This window comes from Paramormyrops kingsleyae, chromosome 18, assembly GCF_048594095.1.
Source record: "Paramormyrops kingsleyae isolate MSU_618 chromosome 18, PKINGS_0.4, whole genome shotgun sequence".
Classification (NCBI taxonomy): Eukaryota; Metazoa; Chordata; class Actinopteri; order Osteoglossiformes; family Mormyridae; genus Paramormyrops; species Paramormyrops kingsleyae.
In genome coordinates this window covers 21642534-21663093 of record NC_132814.1, presented here as the reverse complement: position 1 = coordinate 21663093, position 20560 = coordinate 21642534, and the positions used below count along the sequence as shown (strand labels likewise).

Sequence of the window (20560 nt, the reverse complement as noted above, 5' to 3'; positions counted from 1 at the left end):
GGTCGCAGCACCACCATCCCAGCAGGAGTGAGTCACTAGTGCCATCGGGTTCTCTCTCTCTCTCGCTGCGGGATTGTGGGTAATCGTCTCCCATGCTCGGTCTCAGTCGACGTCCCTCACTCATATAGTCAAAATTTAGTAGAAAAGCACCACCTGAATAAGGCCGTAGCAGTGCAAGCGATGAATCTGTTTAACGACAATGCAATGTCACATTTCCGCGAAATCAAAAGGAGGCAAAAGCAGCTGTCATTGGATAGGTTCCTTGTTAAAGTCGCACAAAAAGAAAAAGATTCCAGTGAGCCAACAGATAGCAGTGATTCCGTTAGTTATAGTGAAAGTCGTCTTACAAAATAACCCTCCTCTTCTCCTCTTTCTCGTCTCCCTCACACCATCCACGATTCTTTTCAAAGGTAAAGTGCAGGTTAATTTGTTATGTATTTTTACTTTATATTTTGTATTAATAATTTTTATATGAATATTTTTGGGTTGTGGAATGAATCATCTGAGTTTCCATTATTTCTTATGGGAAAATTCGCTTTTATATACAAGTGCTTTGGATTACAAGCACGTTTCCAGAACAAATTATGCTCACAAATCAAGATACCACTGTAATTTGTGATGCTTATATGTTTGTGAATCTTCTATAGAAATATTACTTATATATAAATCTGTAAGTAAATATAACATTTTTATACTTATTTTCAATGTAATGTTTTTAAATTTAAGTAAAAAGTTTTAATTAAATGTAATACAATTGTCATGATGCGAGGGAGGAAGGACTGGGGACTAGACATAGTAACCAAACAAAAGGAAATAAACAGAATCACAGGGGCTCAGAACAGGGTGAACTGAAACCAGGAAGGACACAGGCAACTTGCAGGAGCAACATTAATGCCAAGACTGGGGAGCACAGGACTGGGAAGCACTTAAATACAAGACTAACAAAGCGGCAAACAAGAGGCAGCTGGGGGTGATTAACACGAAGGCTGGAACGAAAGGTAGCACAAACGAACAGGCATGACTCATTGAGGCTACGCTGGAGAGGAAACAGGAAGGGCAGAGGCAGGGCATGACAGCAACACAACAACAATGAATAATAATCAAAAATTACATATAAAGAACTAACGTAAAACAGCAGTATCATGATTATAAAAAAACTGCAGTAAACACAATAAAAAATAGAAATTCATTTATAGAGTGCTTTTGTCCTGTTTTTTGCCTCCCATCATCTCTGTCCTCTGCATTTCTAAACTATATTTTATGGCTGCTTCCACAGGCATAGCTGTGTTTTATAACAGCACCTATGTGAGAATGAGAAAAAGGTGTTTATAAAAAGTAAGAGGCAGACCCATGTAAAATTTGAATATCAACATTTTGTGGAGACCAAACAATAGTCATTTCATATTGTTGTAATTTAGGTTGCAACATTATTCTACGACAGTGACATATTTTTTCTGCTCTCCTTTTTAATATATAACAGCTTTATTGGGAATTGACCTGTGAGCACCGAGAGTAGGAGAGAAGCGCACATGTAAGGGTGCTGACACCGTCTGATACCAGGCAGAATGCAAATACGACGCAATGATGTCACCAATATGCTAATTATAGCGTGGCGTCATCCTTGACATTTGGGCAGCCTTTAGCTACTTACCATTGAAAGCTGGAAACACACCATTAACCATTTCAGTGAGCTGTTTAGCCATCTTCCGACTAGTTCTTTTGGGCAATGACAAAATTTCTGTGATCTATTTATTTTGTTGTGCTGACTGTTGTGAGCTAATCAGTGTCTCTGGAAAGTCAAGATGTTAAAAGCTCATGAATTGCTGCGTGGTGCAATATTGTGTCATAACACAGAATATGAAAAATATCTTACTCAACCTGAAAAAGATTAAAAAATGTATTTTACACTGATTTAAATTTTCAATTCCTGTTTCTTCAGGGCACACAATAATTGACCACAGTCTTCCCATATACCACCAGGGGGCGCTCCGAGTACCGCTGGTGGTGCAGCGTGCCACAGTTTGAGAACAACGGCAATAGAAAATGCTGTTTTATTAGCCCCGGCCAATCAAGTCGGAACCAGACAATCTCACACATGACATGAGGGGGAAATTTTGCACGAAAGCATGCATGTTTAGTTAAAGACACGTGCAGAATGACAATTTGAATTAGCAATTTTACATGGCTTTCCTTGTCTTCTTTAAGAGCATCACGCTCCTGGTGAAAGTACTCTAGCTGATAAGCCTGATAGCAGTACAGTCAGGTGAAGTACCATCTGGCAGGTCTAATGTGAAAGACAATAACACTATTATGGGCCAGTTATTAAATAAAACAGATTGCTGCTATAGAATTTTTCCCAGAATCATGACCATTCTAGCACATATTAATAAGAAAAACTGCACAAAGAAAAGCCAGTTCATCTGAACCTTAACATCTGACACACTTGTGTGCATCACTGTCGACCTCAAAGCAGATGTTAGTTTTTTTCTAGTTGCCATTTGCCACCATTTCCTGTCTGCAGCTACTTCAGCTGAGGTCTCTCATTAAGCTGCTGGTATGAGAGCAAGATGAGGCTGTGTGAGACGTTTCCATGGACCTGTAAGTAAGATATTAATACTTTATTAATGTGCAGCTTTAATATGTGGTTAATGGGTATAAAAAGGAAATATCTGAAATGTAAGAACCATTTTGAAAAGCACAGTGGTCTGTTGTGTCTTGCTTATGGTTCATGTTGTTTTGTGATATATAAATTGTTTTTAAATTAAATGAATTTCAAATGAACAGTTATTACCTCCCAAAAATGATACAGCATTATGCAGATAAAGAGAAAGTAAATGACTGTGAATTCACTTTCTCTGTACTTTTCCATCTTAGATTTCACAGCTTTGGTTTATTTTAGCCAATCGGCAGGTAAGACTGTGGCTTCAAAGACAATATTAAACCCATTCTAAATAAATAAACTAATACTGCTATTAACAATAATGAAAAAAATGTAGCAGGTTACTTGAAGGGGCACAAATAATGTAGTATTACACTCTTACTTAATGTATAAATGTATACAGTGTAGAGCACAGAGAGGAAGCAAATTTTCAAACAGTGAGTTTTACAACTTACGTGTCCATGGTAAGTTCATGACATTTAAAAAAAATTTAAAATTAAAAATTGTGATATTTTTTCTTTATTTTTCTGTATCCATGTTTTAGATATACCAAATGCTGACATACGTCAGAATCCTCCAGGACCTGTGTGGTTCAGTGGAGAAACTGTGACCCTTGAATGTGATATAAGAGGAGGATCTGGATGGAGATATTCATGGGCCAAAAGAACCACACAAACAGGACTGCAGAGTCTGACTCACCAAAGTACGGAAGCACAGAAGAACTACATTGTCCAGTCTGTTAAAGTATCTGACAGTGGAGAATATATATGTCAGGCAGAAAGAGGAAGTGACCCAGTAATTCAGTCTCAACCTGGATCTCTATATCTCAGTGTATCTGGTGAGTAAAAAGCAAATAATAATAATTATGTCTCAGATCCCATTTCCTTTGTGTTTCCTGCACATTCAGCTAATAAATGTACTAATGCTGATTATAAGGAGAGAAACCAGAAGCTGTCATAACCTGGACATCCCATGAGGGAGAGACCTACACAGGAGAGAGGATCAGTCTGAGCTGTAGGGTCAGGGGAGCCTCTTCTGGCTGGAAGTATCTTTGGTACAAAGACAGACAGGGAACAGAACTGTCCAACCCTGACAACAGCAGGACGGATGGGTCCAGTTACACCATCATCTCTGCTGCTCTGTCCCACAGTGGACAGTACTGGTGTCGGGCTCAGAGAGGGAGCTTTTACTCTCAGTACAGTGACCCTCTGCAGGTTCATGTACTATATGTATCTAATTTTTCTAATACGGAGCTGTAATGATAAGATATGTGACTCTGTGAGTTAGGATGTTGTGCCTGTGATCAGAAGATCAATGGACCAAATCCCAGCACCATCACATTGATTTTGCTGGTTGGGGCTTGAGGAAGGACCTCAGCCCCGATTGCTCCAGGGACCCTGGCTGATGCTGCTCTCTCATCCTGAGCTGTATTCCACTTTGGCCAAAAACATCTGTTAAACATAAGATAAAATCAATTTAAATAGGTTTTTAAATAAAATAAAACAATATTATCTGTAATGACTGAGTTTGTATAACTGCAAATGGGAATCTGTTGGATTTTATGTTACAAACAGTGTTAGGGAGGTTAATTGTGAAGATAATAAAATCCTGGGCTATATATTTACATGCTGGCAATGTAAGCCACAGGTTTTACGTTTGCTGGTTATTTTCTGCTGAGCTGCATCAAGCTAAATAAGGGGAAACCCAAAAGTCTTCTGTGCTGCTGTAATGCCTGGATTGTGACCCAAATTACCCAAAGTCCTGCTGATTCTTATGTACTCATTACACTAAGCTAGAGGAAAACTGCAGTGCATAGTCAATATTTCTGTGGAAAACACCAGCTTGATCCGCTCAACCTAGTTAAGCTGGTTGACCGATTTATGACCATCTTAAGGTTTGTTTTTGTTTCATGGTTTGATGGTTTAGCGGGTCATACCAGCATGACCAACTGGTGACCTACTCAGCTAAACCATTAAAGAGTATCAAGAGCTGGGACCTGGCTGTCTAACAAGCAAAAAACCAACTACCAGCATAAGCTCTTTTTTAGCTGTTTTTTTCAGTGGGGATCTAATTTCATGCTACCATGGATGTATTTACATTTTGACTCTTGCTGGTAGATCCTTTGGTTCCCTGAACATCCAGAAGGACTCTTACAGACTTTTTGGATGGATTTCACTCCAGATTCGGTGGCTCCTCCTGTCCATCGTTATCTTCACTGGGTAATACCTGAGGCCATCTCCATAGTGAAGCTATCCCAGTTAATCTCAGCAGGAACTTCTGCTTTTTCATCGCAAACAACATGATAACTAGGATGAGGACGTCAATCACAATTGGTCTGGTGGATTCTTTGGATATTGATGGTTGCTAAAGTAGCTGTGGTCGAGGTTCTTGCTGAATAGCACAGCAGTACCACCTCTTCATAATGCTACTTGCATACATAGTTCTTGCTTACAGAACACAGATCTTGCTCTGCATACATGTATATTGTGATGGATTAACAGCCATCTACTATTTACTATATATGTAGTAGTTATTCTGTTCATTTCTGTTATGTTTCGTAGCCCGTCCACAGGCTGCTCTGAGTCTGGATACTGGATTTCTGCAGATCTTGACCAAAGACAGTCTGACGCTGAGGTGTGAGGTTGAGGGAAGCTCTGTTGGATGGAGCTACACATGGTACGCAGATGGATCTCAGCTTCCTGAAGACCAGGATGGGCAGACATTCACTTTGAGATCTGGGAATGGCTCCTATCACAGGGAATACAGATGTAGAGGGAACAGAACTGAAGAACCATTTTACTCCACAATCAGCAACGGTTTGGTGCCCAACAACATTAGTAAGTTTTGAATTTTTTTTACTTTTGGGGACCAATTATCCTGTCCTGTGTGTCCCCCCCCCCTGCCCTGTGATTCCTGGGACTGTGACCCTCTGTAGGATTATAGAGGATGGATGTGTGAGTGGACAGTGTCTGTAAACTGTATCCTGAATGTATTCAGTTATGTACTATATTATAATGGATTAATGCTGTGCCTGTTCCACACTACAGTGATATACTATACTACTGTGTTATAAATGCCATGTAATAATTAGTGAACTTAATTGTTTGTCATTTATATATAATACATATTATTTTACTTTAGGACTGCAGCATATTTGTGGGGTGTCTGGCTCCCTGGTTTTCATCATAAGTCTGGTGCTGATCACAGTTTGTGTGAAATATTGCAGGAAGTCATCAGGTGAGAATTTGTAAGGCCTCTTTTAATATTATCTGTGGTCAATGATATACATTTATGCTGCTTTGTATAGCAACATTTCAGATGAATCTCTGTGCCCATAGTGACCCTTTGTCGTTGCAGGTCAAAGGAGCAAAGAGGAGGAACCATTTTACTATGACAATACAATACAATATTTACATATTATTTATATATTTACATCACTCTGTGCAATCTGTATGTATGTATATATGTATGTATGTGTATTTTGTGCAATATGTGTAATTTTGTGCACTAATTTTATTATTTATTGTATTTGTTACACTAATTTTTTTTTGGTCTGTTTTTTTTCTATTGCTTTTTATTTGCTGGCTGTAGCAACAAGTAAATTTCTCCAGTGTGGGATCAACAAAGTCTTATCTTATCTTATCTTATCTTATCTTATCTTGTCTTGTCTTTGCAGGCCAAAGGAGCAAAGAGGAGGAAACATTTTACTTTGAGGTTAGATCAGAAGACGTGTGTGCAGGTCAGTGACGATGGTCTCCATCCTCTGACCGTGTGCCTCTGTACCTCTTGACGCCTTTGTCTTTTACCCAGGAGACACAGACCAAACTTCCGCCATTTATGAAGAGATCAGTCATGCCACAGAAACAGCAGGTGAGTTCTGGTGAACGTGTTCGCTTACGGACCTGGTACTAATCCAGGCGTCTCTCATGTCCTAAAACACACTGGAACATAGAACAGCTACAGTACTATGGAGCTAAAGTGTGATTCCTGAATTTCCATGTGAATTACACGTATCTTTTGTTTCAGGTGCTCAAGAACATTTCTGTTATCATGTCGTTCAGTTAAAGTCTTCAGATTGAACTGACATCGTAACTTTTTTTTTTTTAGCATTAAGCTTTTGTCATATAATATGGAGCTTATGGCACTTATATGTTATTCCATTTGTTTAATATGTCAGCTGCACACCTGGTAAAGTGCATGCATTGTATTTTTGAATTTGATTAATATCTTTATTGATGGAGAATGTGTGCAGTTCTGTATTGTTTTTATCTCTTGCTCTGCTCATTTGGTTTTAAAATAAATGAACTGGTTGAATGTTTGTGGCTTGAGAGTGAAACAGAAGCCTACAGGTACAGTACTATAGAGCTAAAGTGTGTTTCCTGAATTTCCATGTGAATTACACGTATCTTTTGTTTCAGGTGCTCAAGAACATGCCTGTTCTCTTGTTGTTCAGTTGTAGTCTTCAGATTGAACTGGCATCGTAATTAAATATCTTTTTTAACATTAAGCTTTTGTCATAGAATATGGAACTTATTGCACTTTTATGTTATTCCATTTGTTTTATATGTCAGCTACACACCTGGTAAAGTACATGCATTGTATTTTTTAATTTTATTAACATCTGTATTGATGGAGAATGTGTGCAGTTCTGTATTGTTTTTAGTTCTTGCTCATCTGGTTTTAAACTAAATTAACTGTTTGAATGTTTGTGCCTTGAGAGTGAAACAGAAATTTCAAAAGAACTGGCTAGTATGTCGCTTTGGAAAGAACCGTTTGCTAAATAAAGGAGTGCAAATGTAACTATATTTTCTGAGCGTGGCTGAGTGTTACCTGAGCAACGTCTGAGCCATTCAGGCGTTTGGAGATATTTTAAAATAACCAGAAAACCACAGCCTACAGCACTGTCATGCAACAACCACACAATGTATCTTTTAAAAGTATTTCTGAGTTCCACTAAAGTTGTTCCTACACTTGTGATCAGTCGTGAATCTTCTCTAAAGTTTTGTTTTTCTTTAACAGATTCTTTCCTCTATTCATTATTCTATAATTTCTCCCTATATTCCCAGTCTCAGCCACCATCCCACAGCATGACACCACTGCCTCCCTGCTTCCCAGTAGTGATTCTGGGCCATCAGCAGTGGGCTTTTGAAATAGAAAGAGGAGAGGAATAAGATGGAGTAAAGATCAGAGTTAAGACGTGTCCATGTCTGCTTATTTTTTTGACTTCCTGTTTAATTAAACACACCTGCTTTCATGTTAAATGTCCCGCGCATGACACAACAATGGGGTTAACAACAGCTAATAATAACACAGCTAACACAGGGACACAGCCGCAATGACCAACCAGGGCTCTCAAGTTTAATCAAAAGCTTGGAGTGAGACTACATATGTTATGGGTGTAGCATGTGTGTCACGGTCAGCGTGTGAGATTTGAGAGCCCTGCCGACCGCAGTCATCGGATCTTGCTTTTCCACTTCCACCTTGTCTACACTCCGTGTGTGTGTGCGGCGTCCATGTGATAACGAGCTTGCAGCGGGATCACATGTAATTTATTTTTGGAATTTATCTGGAAACAGCAGATGCTATTTTCTGATTGAATGGTAGGTGACTATTAATAATAATAATAATAATAATAATAAAAGTTTCTCATACCCTCAAGGACACTTTATAAAATCACATTTAACAAGGCAGGCAAGTTACATACAAGACGAATAATATTCATTGAATAGATGTGTTTTTAACAGGAGCTTAAAATGGATAACAGATTTTTCCTTACAGAGACTATGAGGAAGAACATTCCAAAGTTTAGGGGCTGTTACACTAAATGCTCTGTCACCCATGGTTGATAACCCGTGCTTAGGTACAGTGAGTAAGTCTGCATGAGATGATCTTAATGCACGGGCAGGAGTGTACAGAGCGAGTAGCTCAGAGAGATAATGAGAGGCTAAACCATAAAGGGCTTTGAAGGTGATGAGGATAATTTTATATTTGATTCTTGAAGAGACTGGCAACCAATCATGGAGGACAGGAGTAATGTGAGATTTTTTTAGTGAGCGTAAGTAGACGGGCATCAGAGCTCTGAACATACTGCACTCTAATGATATGTTTATCCTGTGTGACTCAGGATAGCTATTAACTCGGTGGAAAATCTCGCACCGTATGCCTGCACCTCCTCCATGAACTCTATATAACGGGACAACAGTCAAGGGAGTGGGCAAACACTAGGTGTTAACAAACCAGAGTATTAATGTTGAGATGGGATGACTAGCGACACCCACTGGCCAAACAGGGAAATGACACATTTTGAAAAATGTATTATTTCATTAACTTACAGTGGCTGTGAGAGATGCTATCGAAAAGAACACCTCCTCTCTGTACAGTATGTTGCCTGTGAATGTTTGTAACAATACTGCAAAAACAAATTCCTAGTACATGCTGTTGTACCATACCAATAAACTGAATTCTGATTCTGGTTCAGTCCCCAGATGTTTCGCAGCATTTCTTGTAGCTGTTGCTGCTCTGGAGTCTCAGCACCAGGGCCCTCGGAAGACAAGCGGAGTGAGCAGTGGCTCGATAGAGTCCTCGCCCTCAAACCAGCCCTCACCTCCATCTCATCAGGTGGGCCAGTTGGGCTGCCAGCAGGACCTCTATGGGAACTGCATTGTGGAGCCTTGGTGGCACCGGGGTTCACCATCACCCTCATCCACCTGGGCTCCCTCCCAGCCAGGTCCAGTCTGCTTCCATCACCAGTATGTGCACACCAGTGAAAGAGAAGCAACATCTTGAACTTCTGCTGACAGGCCGGACCACAGAACAGGGGGTGTGGCTAGCCAACATCTGTGACCCCTACATCATCAGGCAAGACTTGCGTATTTCACCTGGCTGCACAGTTTCTGCAACCCCAAGGGACAGCTGGCTGAAGGTGCTGCAGGAGTGTGACCTCGCAGTGCAGCACTGGCAGGTCCGGGTCCACAGAAATGTAGACGCTCTTTCTTGTCGCCCCTGCAAGACGGATGACTGCCGTTACTATCGCTGTGCTGAGGAGAGTAGCCAGAGGAGGGTTGCAGCAGCAACATCTCAGCAGAGGAGCTAGAAGCCATCATTACTGCGACGTGTCCATTGCCCAGATGGGCTCGACCCACCTGTCCAGAGTACGGCTGCAGTCGTATCAGGTGGGTGTGCCAATGGAGAAGGTTGGGGTGGACGTTCTGGGCCACTTTCCCAGCAATAATGCTGGGAATCGCTACGTACTCGGGGTGATGGATTATTGCCTCTCATCCTGCAACATACCAGCTGCACCTATGTTTGTAGTAGCGCATGCGTGTGGATTTGGTGTTCCGGCTACCCCTGGAGCCAGAAGTACCAAAGGATGCAGGTGTGGAACACTTGTGGTGCCTCCGGGAGCATCTGAGGAGGATGCAGGACCACCTGAACCACAGCAATATTGCACAGTGGCTGCCGTGAGCAGGACTGCGCCAATTGGGTGTACTGCCCCACTCGTAAGAAGGGGTGGTTCCCCGAGCTGGACAGTCACTGGCGAGGACCCGGAGAGATCTTTGAGTGCCTCTCCAACGTCATCCATCGCCTGCAGCTGCTCAAGCGATGAAAGGCTGCGGTTCTGCACAGGGCCGGTCAACAGAGACTAACTGTCTGTATTCCAGCATGCCTTGCCCTTCGCCATTAGTGTAATGTAGTCCGTAATTAAATATTTGCATTTGGTATTTATGTTGTAAATAATAAGTATTGTGTTGTAATGTAATGTTTCAGCATGGTGTGCATGTGGTGGCCTAGCGGCTACCCTGAGCGTGAATGTTGTGTAGATTCCCTGTGCTGTCACTAGGTGTCTCTCTCGCTGCGTTCTGTTAACTCCCCCAACCAAGCAGGAATGGAATAGTGACAATGACATCATGGGGGAATTTAACATGAAAGCAGGTGTGTTTAATTAAAGACATGCGCAGATTGACGAATCATAGCTAACCTTGTGCACTTTAAGAGCTTTACGCTCCTGGTGAAAGTACTCTTGTTGAGAAGCTTAATGCCAGTACAGTTAAGCACAAGACGGAGCGGCAGAGATAATGTGTAAGAGTGTAACAGATTCTGTAATAGTGTTATGGGCCATTTATGAAGCAGAACACAGTTTGCTACAATAGATCTTCAGAATCAAGGTTACATATTAATATGAAAAACTACATTAAAAGAAAAACCTATTGGACTGAGTGATTTCACACATTCCTGTCTGTCAGTCTGAATAATAGCTGCCAGTTTTCTGTTTTTTTTACTTGCCACCATTTCCTGTCTGCAGCTACTTCAGCTGAGGTCTCTCATTAAGCTGCTGGTATGAGAGCAAGATGAGGCTGTGTGAGACGTTTCCATGGACCTGTAAGTAAGATGTTAATCCTTCATTAATGTGCAGCTGTAATATGTGGCTGATGGGTATAAATAAAAGGAAATATATGAAATGTAAGAACCTTTATGAAAAGTACAGTGGTCTGTTGTGTCTTGCTTATGGTTCATGTTGTTTTGTGATATATAAATTGTTTTAACCCAGAAGGTTTTAATGAAGAGTTATTACCTCCCAAAAATGACACAGCATTATGCAGAAAAAGAGAAAGTAAATGACTGTGAATTCACTTTCTCTGTACTTTTCCATCTTAGGTTTCTCAGCTTGGGTTTATTTTAGCCAGTTGGCAGGTAAGACTGCAGCCACAAAGAGGGTTTTCACACCTTAGCTACTGCAGCCAAAGAGCCAGTGCATTGTGCAAACAAAGCGAAAGTCATGGTTTGAAGTCCCAGGGAGCATTTATAGCCCTTCGCTTTGGATAAAAGCATCAAAGCATCAAAGACAAAAAGAACATGCATTCAGATCTGAATAATCATGAAATAATCCTTATCAAAGAAATTGTCAAAAAAAACTTTTTGATACAATTAGTTTTGTGCTTTGGTTGCTGACCAAGATATATTACAGTACTGGTGTTGGGCTCAGAGAGGGAGCTTTTACTCTCAGTACAGTGACCCTCTGCAGGTGGACATTGATAGACTGGAGCATCCTTTTGCATACATTGAAGGAACTGATCCTCCTCAGGAAATAAAGTCAGTTCAGGCCCATCTTGTAGACAGCCTCTGTCTTGGTGGACCAGTCCAGCTTATTGTCCAGTTGAATGCCCAGGCACCTGTATGATGTCACAGTTCCCACATCTGTCCCGCCGATGCAGACTGGGGAGGGTGGAGACTTATGCTTGCTGAAATTCACCGCCATCCCTTTTGTCTTTGTCAGCTGTAGGTGACCCCCCTGCTCCCCCCCCCCCCCCCCCGCCCCACACCAGGTCCCTGCATTCCTCCTCCCGTCCACTAGTGTTGCAGGGTATCGTGTATGATTAGTATCAGTACTTTAAGAGTTTTTCTTATACGTAGCGTTCCTGTGCAGCAGCAGGTCTGCAGTCTCTGCTTTAGCTCCTCCCTTTAGCTCCTCCCTTTAGCTCCTCCCTTTAGCTCCTCCCTGTGAGCAAAGTGGGCGTGTCAGCTGGCTGTTTCCTCTCACCCTGCAGTTTTCACGGACAGGAGAATAGTGATGGGCAAGATGGCCTTTTTTTTGGGGACTCAGTTCTTTTGACTGAGTTTAACTAATTGATTTGTTCTGATTAGTTCAGTGGCACTTCCTGTTTGCATAAATAGATCTGAAACACTTGTGTTCCGAAATGTCAATAAAATAGCCTATTTAAGGCTAAAAAGTACTTTGGCGTGACTTAAAAACCACTAATAAGTCATTAGAAAAATAACATTTGTTACTGAAGTATAGTCTGCATGTCTCTCAACATTGTATCTTGACTACGGATGTTTGTTAAAAATGCAAACCTAACAGCTAACGTGTCCAAACCGTAACAAGCCTCAGTTAAAATCACTGGAACGAATTACAGGAGGGCCATGGGTGCAAGTACAAGTGCCGTAGTCAGCCGTCCACAGCGTGTCGACAAAGCAGATGTGAGAAACAAAATTCTGTCGCTTATGCTGCTAACAGTTCAGCCCACAGACGCCGCGAAGCTTGTGTGTAAAACATGTTTTAGACCAGACAGAGTGCCAACGCGTTGAACTTGGAAAAGCATCCGACAGACATCCCGACTTATTCGAAGAATTTCGAAGAGTGAATGTGGTACATAATTACCAGGCTTGTCCCTCAAATACAAATCAAACAAGTGTGATTTATTTTGTGGCGAGCAAACTTTGTACCATTTCAGTTTGAGAAGCAAAATTATGGGCTATGATAGCCTGTTTAATCTTACTTTATCTTTTTAATCTATTTAACTAAGGTAATCATGGCATGCAGTACATTTGTGTAAATGTTCTCTCTTACTAGGAGGGGTGCTCTGTAGAATGCATACCTCTGCTTAGAAGGTGTACAGCTGGTTATTAAGTGATAACTTGCAAATTTAAAGAACTGTAAAAGAAATCGCATAACCTCAAATATAGGGGACAATACTGGATACCATGTAACCTTCAATAACACCATGACCTTTACAATAATCCAATTATTAGTGCTAATAATGGCTGTATAGCTCAGCAGCTGCGACTGAATAATTTTGTTAAAACGTTCAGTATTGCTCTACAACCATGACAAAATAGGCTATATTTTGTTTAATTTGACTGATATTGACGAGATATGTTGTTATTTAATTAATAAAAAAGAATCACTTCCAAGTTCCATATTATGTCATCTATTCATCCATAAATTTTCCTGATGTTTTAGTTTTTTTCTGTGGTATCGTTTCAGTATCGGTGACAAAATATTTTAGGCAGGTATCGTATCAAAATCATGATTTCGGTATCGTGAAAACACTACCATCCACTCTCTGCACACCCAACCATGTCGTGGGAAAATTTCTGCAGATGACATGACTCTGCAGTTAAAAAGAAGCCTTAAAGTCTGCAGTATAGGTGGTGAAGAGGAAGGGAGGTAGCGCAGTGCCACTCAGTGATGCTACTTATCAGATGCTCAGGCAGACAGCTTGGAAGTCTCACAAACTGCGGCCTGCCCGTCAATCCATATAACCAGGGGAGCCTCCGTCTGCATACCCTCCAGTTTAGCCCTCAGCATTCTGGGCTGGATGGTATTGAAGGTGATGGAGAAGTCAAAGAACATGATGCTAACTGTAGCGTTGGGTCTGTCCAGGGAGGAGTACGGCTTCTGCAGCAGATATATTACAGCATCCTCCACACCCACATGGGGATGGTATGCAACACTGCAGAGGGTCTTGTGATGAACACGCAAGTGGTCTGAGGTTTGCCAGCAGCAGCCTCTCCATGACCTTCATTACGTGAGAGGTTAGTGCTATGGGTCTGTAGACATTTGATGATACAGGATGTCCGTTCTTGGGCACTGGAACCAGGCAGAATGTTTTCCATAGCACTGGGACTCTCTGGAGGTACAGGTTCAGGTTGCTCCACATAGCTGGCTGGCACAAGCCTTTACATGCCATCTGGTCCAGCAGCCTTTCCGTGGTTGAACCTCTCCAGCTCTCTTCTCACCTGGCTGGCTGTGATGGCTAGTCTGGTCTGGCAGGAAGGGGATGTGGCAGAGTCTGAAGTAAAGCTTGTGGTGGGAATCACCACAGAAAGGGGCCCTTAGGACTGGGGAGCATAAAGGCCTTATGTTAGCATAAGGCTAACAAGCACCGGACACGGCTAGTTATGGCCACGCCTGGGAAGGAAACATTGATTTCTATACCTCTTTCTTTAATGTAATCATTTTTAATCCTCTTTATATATGTAAACCTGCTGCTGGACCAAACAAACCGCCCCCCCATCCTCTGACCTTGTGCCATGCCACAGAAACAGGAGGTGAACGTGTTCGCTTATGGACCTGGTACTAATCCAGGTGTCTCTCATGTCCTAAAACACACTGGAACATAGATCAGCTGCAGTATTTCCTGAATTCCCATGTGAATTCCACTGATCTTTTGTTTCAGGTGCTCAAGAACGTGTCTGTTATTGTGTTGTTCAGTTAAAGTTTTCAAATTGAGTGGGTATTGTAATTAAATACTTTTTCTTTAACATTGAGCTTTTAGCACAGAATATGGTGCTTATGGCAGTATGATGCTATTTTGTAAACGATCATTTATTTTTTACCTCAGTTACAGACCTGGTAGAGTATTTGCATATTATGTTTACATTTTATTAACATCTGCATTGATGGAAAATGTGAGCAGTTCTTAACCTGATCTTTTTAGCTCTTGCTCTGTTCACTTGGTTTTCAGCTGAATTACTGTTGAATGTTTGTGGCTTAAAACAGAAACATGAAAGAACTCGCTTGTATGTCGCTTTGGACAGAAGCGTCTACTAAATAAATAAAGGTAAATGTAAATATATTTTTATGAGCGTGGCTCAGTGTCGCCTGTGATGTCGCTGTGGAATACTTTTGGTATCTTTAAAAATAACACACCATAGCCTCTGGCCTTTGGGTAACACTGTCATGCATCAGCCACACGATGTTCTGCTGAAGTCTTTTAAAAGGGTTTCTGAGTTCCGCTAAAGTTACTTTGTTCCTACACTTGTGATCAGTCGTGAATCTTCTCTAAAGCTTCGTTTTGTCTTTAATAGACTCCATACATTATACGATTCATCAGTGATGAATCTTCTAGCAAGTTTTGTTGTTCTTTAGCAGATTCATCCCTCTATTCATTATTCTTTCATTTCTCCCTATATTCCCAGTCTCAGCCACCATCCCACAGCATGACACCACTGCCTCCCTGCTTCCCAGTAGTGATTCTGGGCCATCAGCAGTGGGCTTTTGAGTTTATTCATTCTAAATGATGACTTCTTCATTTCTACCTTTCCATTCTGTTTCTTAGAGAAATATATTTACTGATGCACCTTTACTCCAGGCTCAGCCAGTGAAGCTTGTAGATCTTTCAGACTGGTTGTTGGCCTCTAATTGGCATCTAGACAGTGACCATTGTGAGTGAGCCCTGCAGTGGACTGGCATCGTACCCAGGGTGTACCCCAGCCTTGTACCCCAGCCTTGTGCCCCCTTCTGCCTGGGATGGGTTCCAAGCCCACTGGGACCCTGACCAGGATAAGCAGTTATTTGTTGGTTAGATGGATGGATGGATGGATGGATGGATGAAGGAAGAAATAAAGATATTCAGATCCAACACACAGCAGTCAAACTGGCTACCAAAGAAATATATGACGGAAAAGGTCTGCATCACCCAGAAACCTGAGATACTAATTTTGTGATTTTAATTGCTGTTGTGGGTTGGCTTCATGTCTCTTTATAAGATTTGGAAGCCATTTGCTCTATTGAATAACATGTTTTACATGTTGTATCATTAAAAAAATCTAGTATTATTTTAATAGCATGCATTGTGCAGAATGTTATATGTAGGAGAGGCATTGAAGTGTTTGTGCAGTGGAGTAACTGATAACATTTATTTGTGTCATGATCGGTCTCTGTCCATCTTGTGCTATTCCCCGTTTGGCCTGCAGGGGTCTCTGCTGGCCACCCTGTTAGCAGGCCTTGTCCCTCCTGCCTTCTCTATTGTCCCCTCATGGTGAGTTTTTTTTCGCATAATAATGTCCTGTTTCTTCCAACAAAGCAGCACATTTGTGTTCGGACGTGACATTTTGGTTATACATGTTCAGTGTGATAAGTATTTTGTGGATGCAGTTTTTCATTGTTGTGAAATTGTCCATGTTTTTTAGTGTAATTTTTTCAAATTAGAATGTGTTTTTTTTTAGAACGACCAAAACATAATTTTTGATATTTTACTATAGTTACACTCAAGTTGAGCCAATGAACCCATTCGGTGATATAGGCGACTGCCTAGGGCGCCATCTACTTGGGGTGAGGAGGGGGATTAGGCATAGACGGGCCCCCACATGATACTCTACATCAGGAATATCACCGATTTTCTTTTCGATTCAATTCAATCCAGCGCCAGTACAGTTTATGTCGATATTCGGTGCCAGCCTAACCCTTACAGTAAAACGGGGGGGGGGGGGGGGGGTTCTGCCTGGTAGTAATTCAGGTTCTGTTCCATATAATAGTATGAACAATTAAATTGGCAGATAAAAAAAAATGCTTTTTATCACTAGAATTGATAATCGACATTTCAGTATCGATCCGCACATCCTTACGCTATGTGATCCTTGCGCTCCTGTAAGTTCTCCCTCCCCAGCACAGAACAGCCACGCGATGCGGGGAACAGGGAAGGAGTCACACTGCTACATCTTCCTTTGGTTATATGTGTGAAAGATGGTTTGAATTGTGCATTTCCTTCTTAGCAGCTTTTATTTAAGGTATCGTTGTTATTATTCGATTAAGGTTTATTATGTAATAATGTTACAAATCGCATTATTCCTTCATAATAAGCAATGAAGAATCTTTATTTCTTAACTGACATTGTGGGGGGGTTGGGTAGGGTGGGGGGTGGGTTTGTGGATTTCACACATGTGGGTTATGGTTGTGAACAAACCGGATGTTAGAAAAAAAATGCAAAGCAAGTCGGCAGCAAGGAAAGCGTGTGGGGAAAAAAACACACAGCAGACAAACTGACAGCCTAGCTAAAGGCCAACAGTGTAAGTGTCGTACATTTAACCACTTTGCAAGGGTATTTAAAACTACAAGCCAAAGCAAAACCGGGCACAGGAACATACATGTGATTGTAGAAACCGATGCAGAAGGAAGCACAGAGCTGAACGTCCATGCAGTCTCCGCTGAATGTGACAACAGCTAAAGTACTCAGGTAGGCATGAAGCTATGACCAATAGGAAAGCAGGTAGCTTTCAAACTAGACATGGACAGGCAGGTACCTGTAAGCATCATACCTGCAAGGGAATTCAGGGAGATTACAGTCAGCATTGCACTCACTCCAGGTGAGACAGTGACAGGTTGTTGAAGGTATAAATGTCAAAGGTTAACTTACTACAGCCTAAAATGTAAATATGAAGGCAAATCTGAGACATAGGGGCCCAGGTCTGAGGCAGGGAAACAGGAACTTAGAGAACATTAGAAAATGCATGTTTATGTCAGGTGATGCACCAGTCAGCTTCCCTGCTGTTATATACCTAAGTGAACATCAGAAAATGCATGTTTATGTCAGGTGATGCACCAGTCAGCTTCCCTGCTGTCATATACCTAAGTGAACATTAACTGGACTGATTCTCAGTGAGTTACACCCCCACCCCCCATCTGGGTGGCTCTCTATGGCATTTTGGTGGTTTGTGAGCACTCAGGTGTGGCACCATAAAAGCTGGACGGTCCGTCTCTCGGTGGCATTATATGATCCCCCTGCCCTACTCTGGGGACACAGTTTCTGTTTCACTTCCTTGTTTGTCTTTGCTGGCTGGAATTTAGGTCACTGCAGGTTTCCTTGCTTCTCCATTTGTGCAGGGAGAAGACGGTGAACTTTAGTGCTGTCAGACAACTGGCTGGATTCATATCATGTTCCACATACTGCACAATACATTGAGTAATCTGATGGGCTAGACTCCATCCATTCATCCATCCATCCACCCATCCATCCATCCATCCATCGATCCTTCAACCACTTACCCACTGCAGTGTCACAAATACCCTTTCTTCAGAAACCAGTACTATCAATACTCTTATATAAAAATGACTGTCAATAACCATATGCAATAATTAAATTTTTGTTTTGGAATCCAGCTAACTCTGGCAGTTTACATTTCATAGAATTTGAAGGAGATGTGTTTTTATATTTTCACATATTGATTTGTGCAGTACTAAAGGAACAATACAAAATACCTTATTACTAATATTAGAAATGTATGAGTGGGGAAGAATGAATATACAGTAAATTAGCCTAACAAGTATCAACAAATATTGTGTTCTTGACATATTGAGAAACACTCAGTGAAGCGCAAAGAAAAATGCAGTGCAAAGAGACTGAAGTATTTTACGCATCGTATGGAGCCCCAGAAGTAACTGAGTAACTTCTGCATAAAGTACAAAAAGACAGAATTAATGAACTAATAAGTATAAACCAAAACGATACAGACGTGTTCAGTAAAGTGTGCTTTAAGTATTAAACGATGGGGGACGGTGCACAGGATATAACTTTCATATGTTTTTTTATACGTATTTATTAATAATTATTAAATGACTGTGGTGTTGGACATAAGGTTTAAACTCTAACCTGCTTTCTTGAAGTGTCTTAAGGTTCTTAAGGTTTAAACTCTAACCTGCTTTCTTTAAGTGTCTTAAGATTCTTAAGGTTTAAACTCTAACCTGCTTTCTTTAGGTTTCTTAAGGATTAAACTCTAACGTGCTTTCTTGATTATTTGGTATAGATATGCATATCCCCTAATTACGGAAGTCCAGAGAAGACATTCATCATTATTTTTTTTTTCCTGTTTTCTCTAGATCTCGACTTAACAAAAGTTGTTATCTCAAGATTACAAGATATTTTTCATGCGATATCAACAGAACAAAACTCCATGTAACAACTTTTACTTGTTGTGTTCATGAACTTGTCACGGAGATACCTGCCACTCACTGTCCGTGTCACAGCATCAGCACATAGGATGATGCTGTTCAATCAGCTTCCTATTTGAACCTTATCAATGGAGTAGGAGAGAATCTGAGGTTGTGAGGGATGCAACTTAATTATTTGATAACCCTTTGCATTAATTGCACCTTCATTTATATCATGAGAAAAATAAGCCATGATCTCAGGATAATGGGAAGAAAATAAAATAATGAGTGTCCTCTCAGGACCTGTGTACAAAATACTGGGGTTGGACAATGAAACCGAAACACTGGCTAATAGTGTTTGATGTTTCACGTCTATATGTGCGGCCTGGTGGCCAATCTTCAATTTGCAAATTCCAACAGTAAGAGCAGAGTGTGAAGGTAGAATTAGCAGAGCAATAGCACAGTTTTGCATAATGTAATCCACCCAACATCATGGAAGATATATCAGAGTTCAAAAGAAGACAAATTGTGCAAATGGTGCATCTGTGACCAGGACAGCGAGTCTTTGTGGTGCATCGAGAGCCACGGTATCCAGGGTAATGCTGGCTTACCACCATGAAGGATGGACCACATCCAACAGGAATAACTGTGGATACAAGAGGAAGATGAAAGGGGTGTCCAGGTACTAACTCGGATTGCATCCAAAAAACATAAAACCACAGCTGCCCAACTCACTGCAGAATTCTGTTCATCGTATTTGACTCTCCCTGCCGGCCCCAGGAGGATGGGCTCCCCCTTTGAGTCTGGTCCCTCCCAAGGTTTCTTCCTTCTCGGGAGTTTTTCCTTGCCACTGTCTCCTATGGCTTACTCACTGGAGGCTTTGGGTGGGGATGCTGTAAAGCGCTTTGAGACGATGTAATGTTGTGATAATGTGCTATACAAAAATAAATTTGTTGTTGTTGTTGTTGAGAGCTCCACAGGGTCAACATTCATGGTCCGGTTGCTACAGCCAAATCTTTGGTCGCTCATGACAATGCCAAACATATGTTTCAATGATGCCAGCAGCACAGATCCTGGCCTGTGGACAATGTGAAACATGTATTGCTCTCTGATGAATCCACCTTCACTGTCTTTCCCACATACAGAAGAGTTATGATGTGGAGAAGACTCAAGGAGGTTTACCACTGGGACTTTTGTGGATCAGTGATGATTAGGGCTACAATATCATGGCATTCCCTAGACCCACTACTTGTTCTTGATGGGTGTGTCACTGTCAAGGTCTACCGAACCCTTCTGGAGGACCATGGTCACCCAGTGGTTCAAACATTGTACCCATGAAGTTAGGTGCCATGTCTCAGGACGATAATGCACCAATACACACAGCAAGACAAGTGAAAGAGTGGTTTGAGGACCAAGAAAGTGAAGCTGAACATCTCCCATGGCCTGCAGAGTCACCAGATCTGAATATTATT

The 20560-nt window shown here is 41.4% G+C and overlaps 2 protein-coding genes across 6 annotated transcripts in view; both read left to right on the top strand.

The window, feature by feature from the left end:
* The window catches only part of LOC111855334 (basement membrane-specific heparan sulfate proteoglycan core protein-like), a 115460-nt gene that overhangs the window by 81326 nt on the left and 13574 nt on the right, over positions 1-20560 (top strand). The gene's annotated exons all lie outside the window — the stretch shown is intronic.
* LOC140579499 (Fc receptor-like protein 1) lies at positions 2417-7464 on the top strand. 5 transcript variants are annotated; one of them, XR_011983500.1, is made up of 8 exons: positions 2417-2598; positions 2875-2910; positions 3204-3497; positions 5221-5496; positions 5801-5896; positions 6017-6398; positions 6470-6529; positions 7078-7464. XR_011983500.1 is itself a non-coding variant. In XM_072702107.1 (8 exons), exons 1-8 carry the CDS (start codon positions 2568-2570, stop codon positions 7116-7118), a joined length of 897 nt encoding a protein of 298 aa, XP_072558208.1. In that variant the 5' UTR covers positions 2417-2567; the 3' UTR covers positions 7119-7464. The 5 variants fall into 5 exon arrangements, 2 of the variants coding, with proteins under 2 accessions (XP_072558208.1, XP_072558207.1); XR_011983501.1 differs by lacking the exon at positions 7078-7464 and adding an exon at positions 6686-6750; XM_072702107.1 differs by having other exon boundaries at positions 6336-6398.

Bases quoted from the DNA above. Each gene is read 5' to 3' on its own strand.
- LOC140579499 (XM_072702106.1), top strand. From the start codon at position 2,568: ATGAGGCTGTGTGAGACGTTTCCATGGACCT. The intron at 2,911-3,203 runs GTAAGACTGTGG...TCCATGTTTTAG, and splicing joins TTATTTTAGCCAATCGGCAG to ATATACCAAATGCTGACATA. The intron at 6,399-6,469 runs GTCAGTGACGAT...TCTTTTACCCAG, and splicing joins ATCAGAAGACGTGTGTGCAG to GAGACACAGACCAAACTTCC.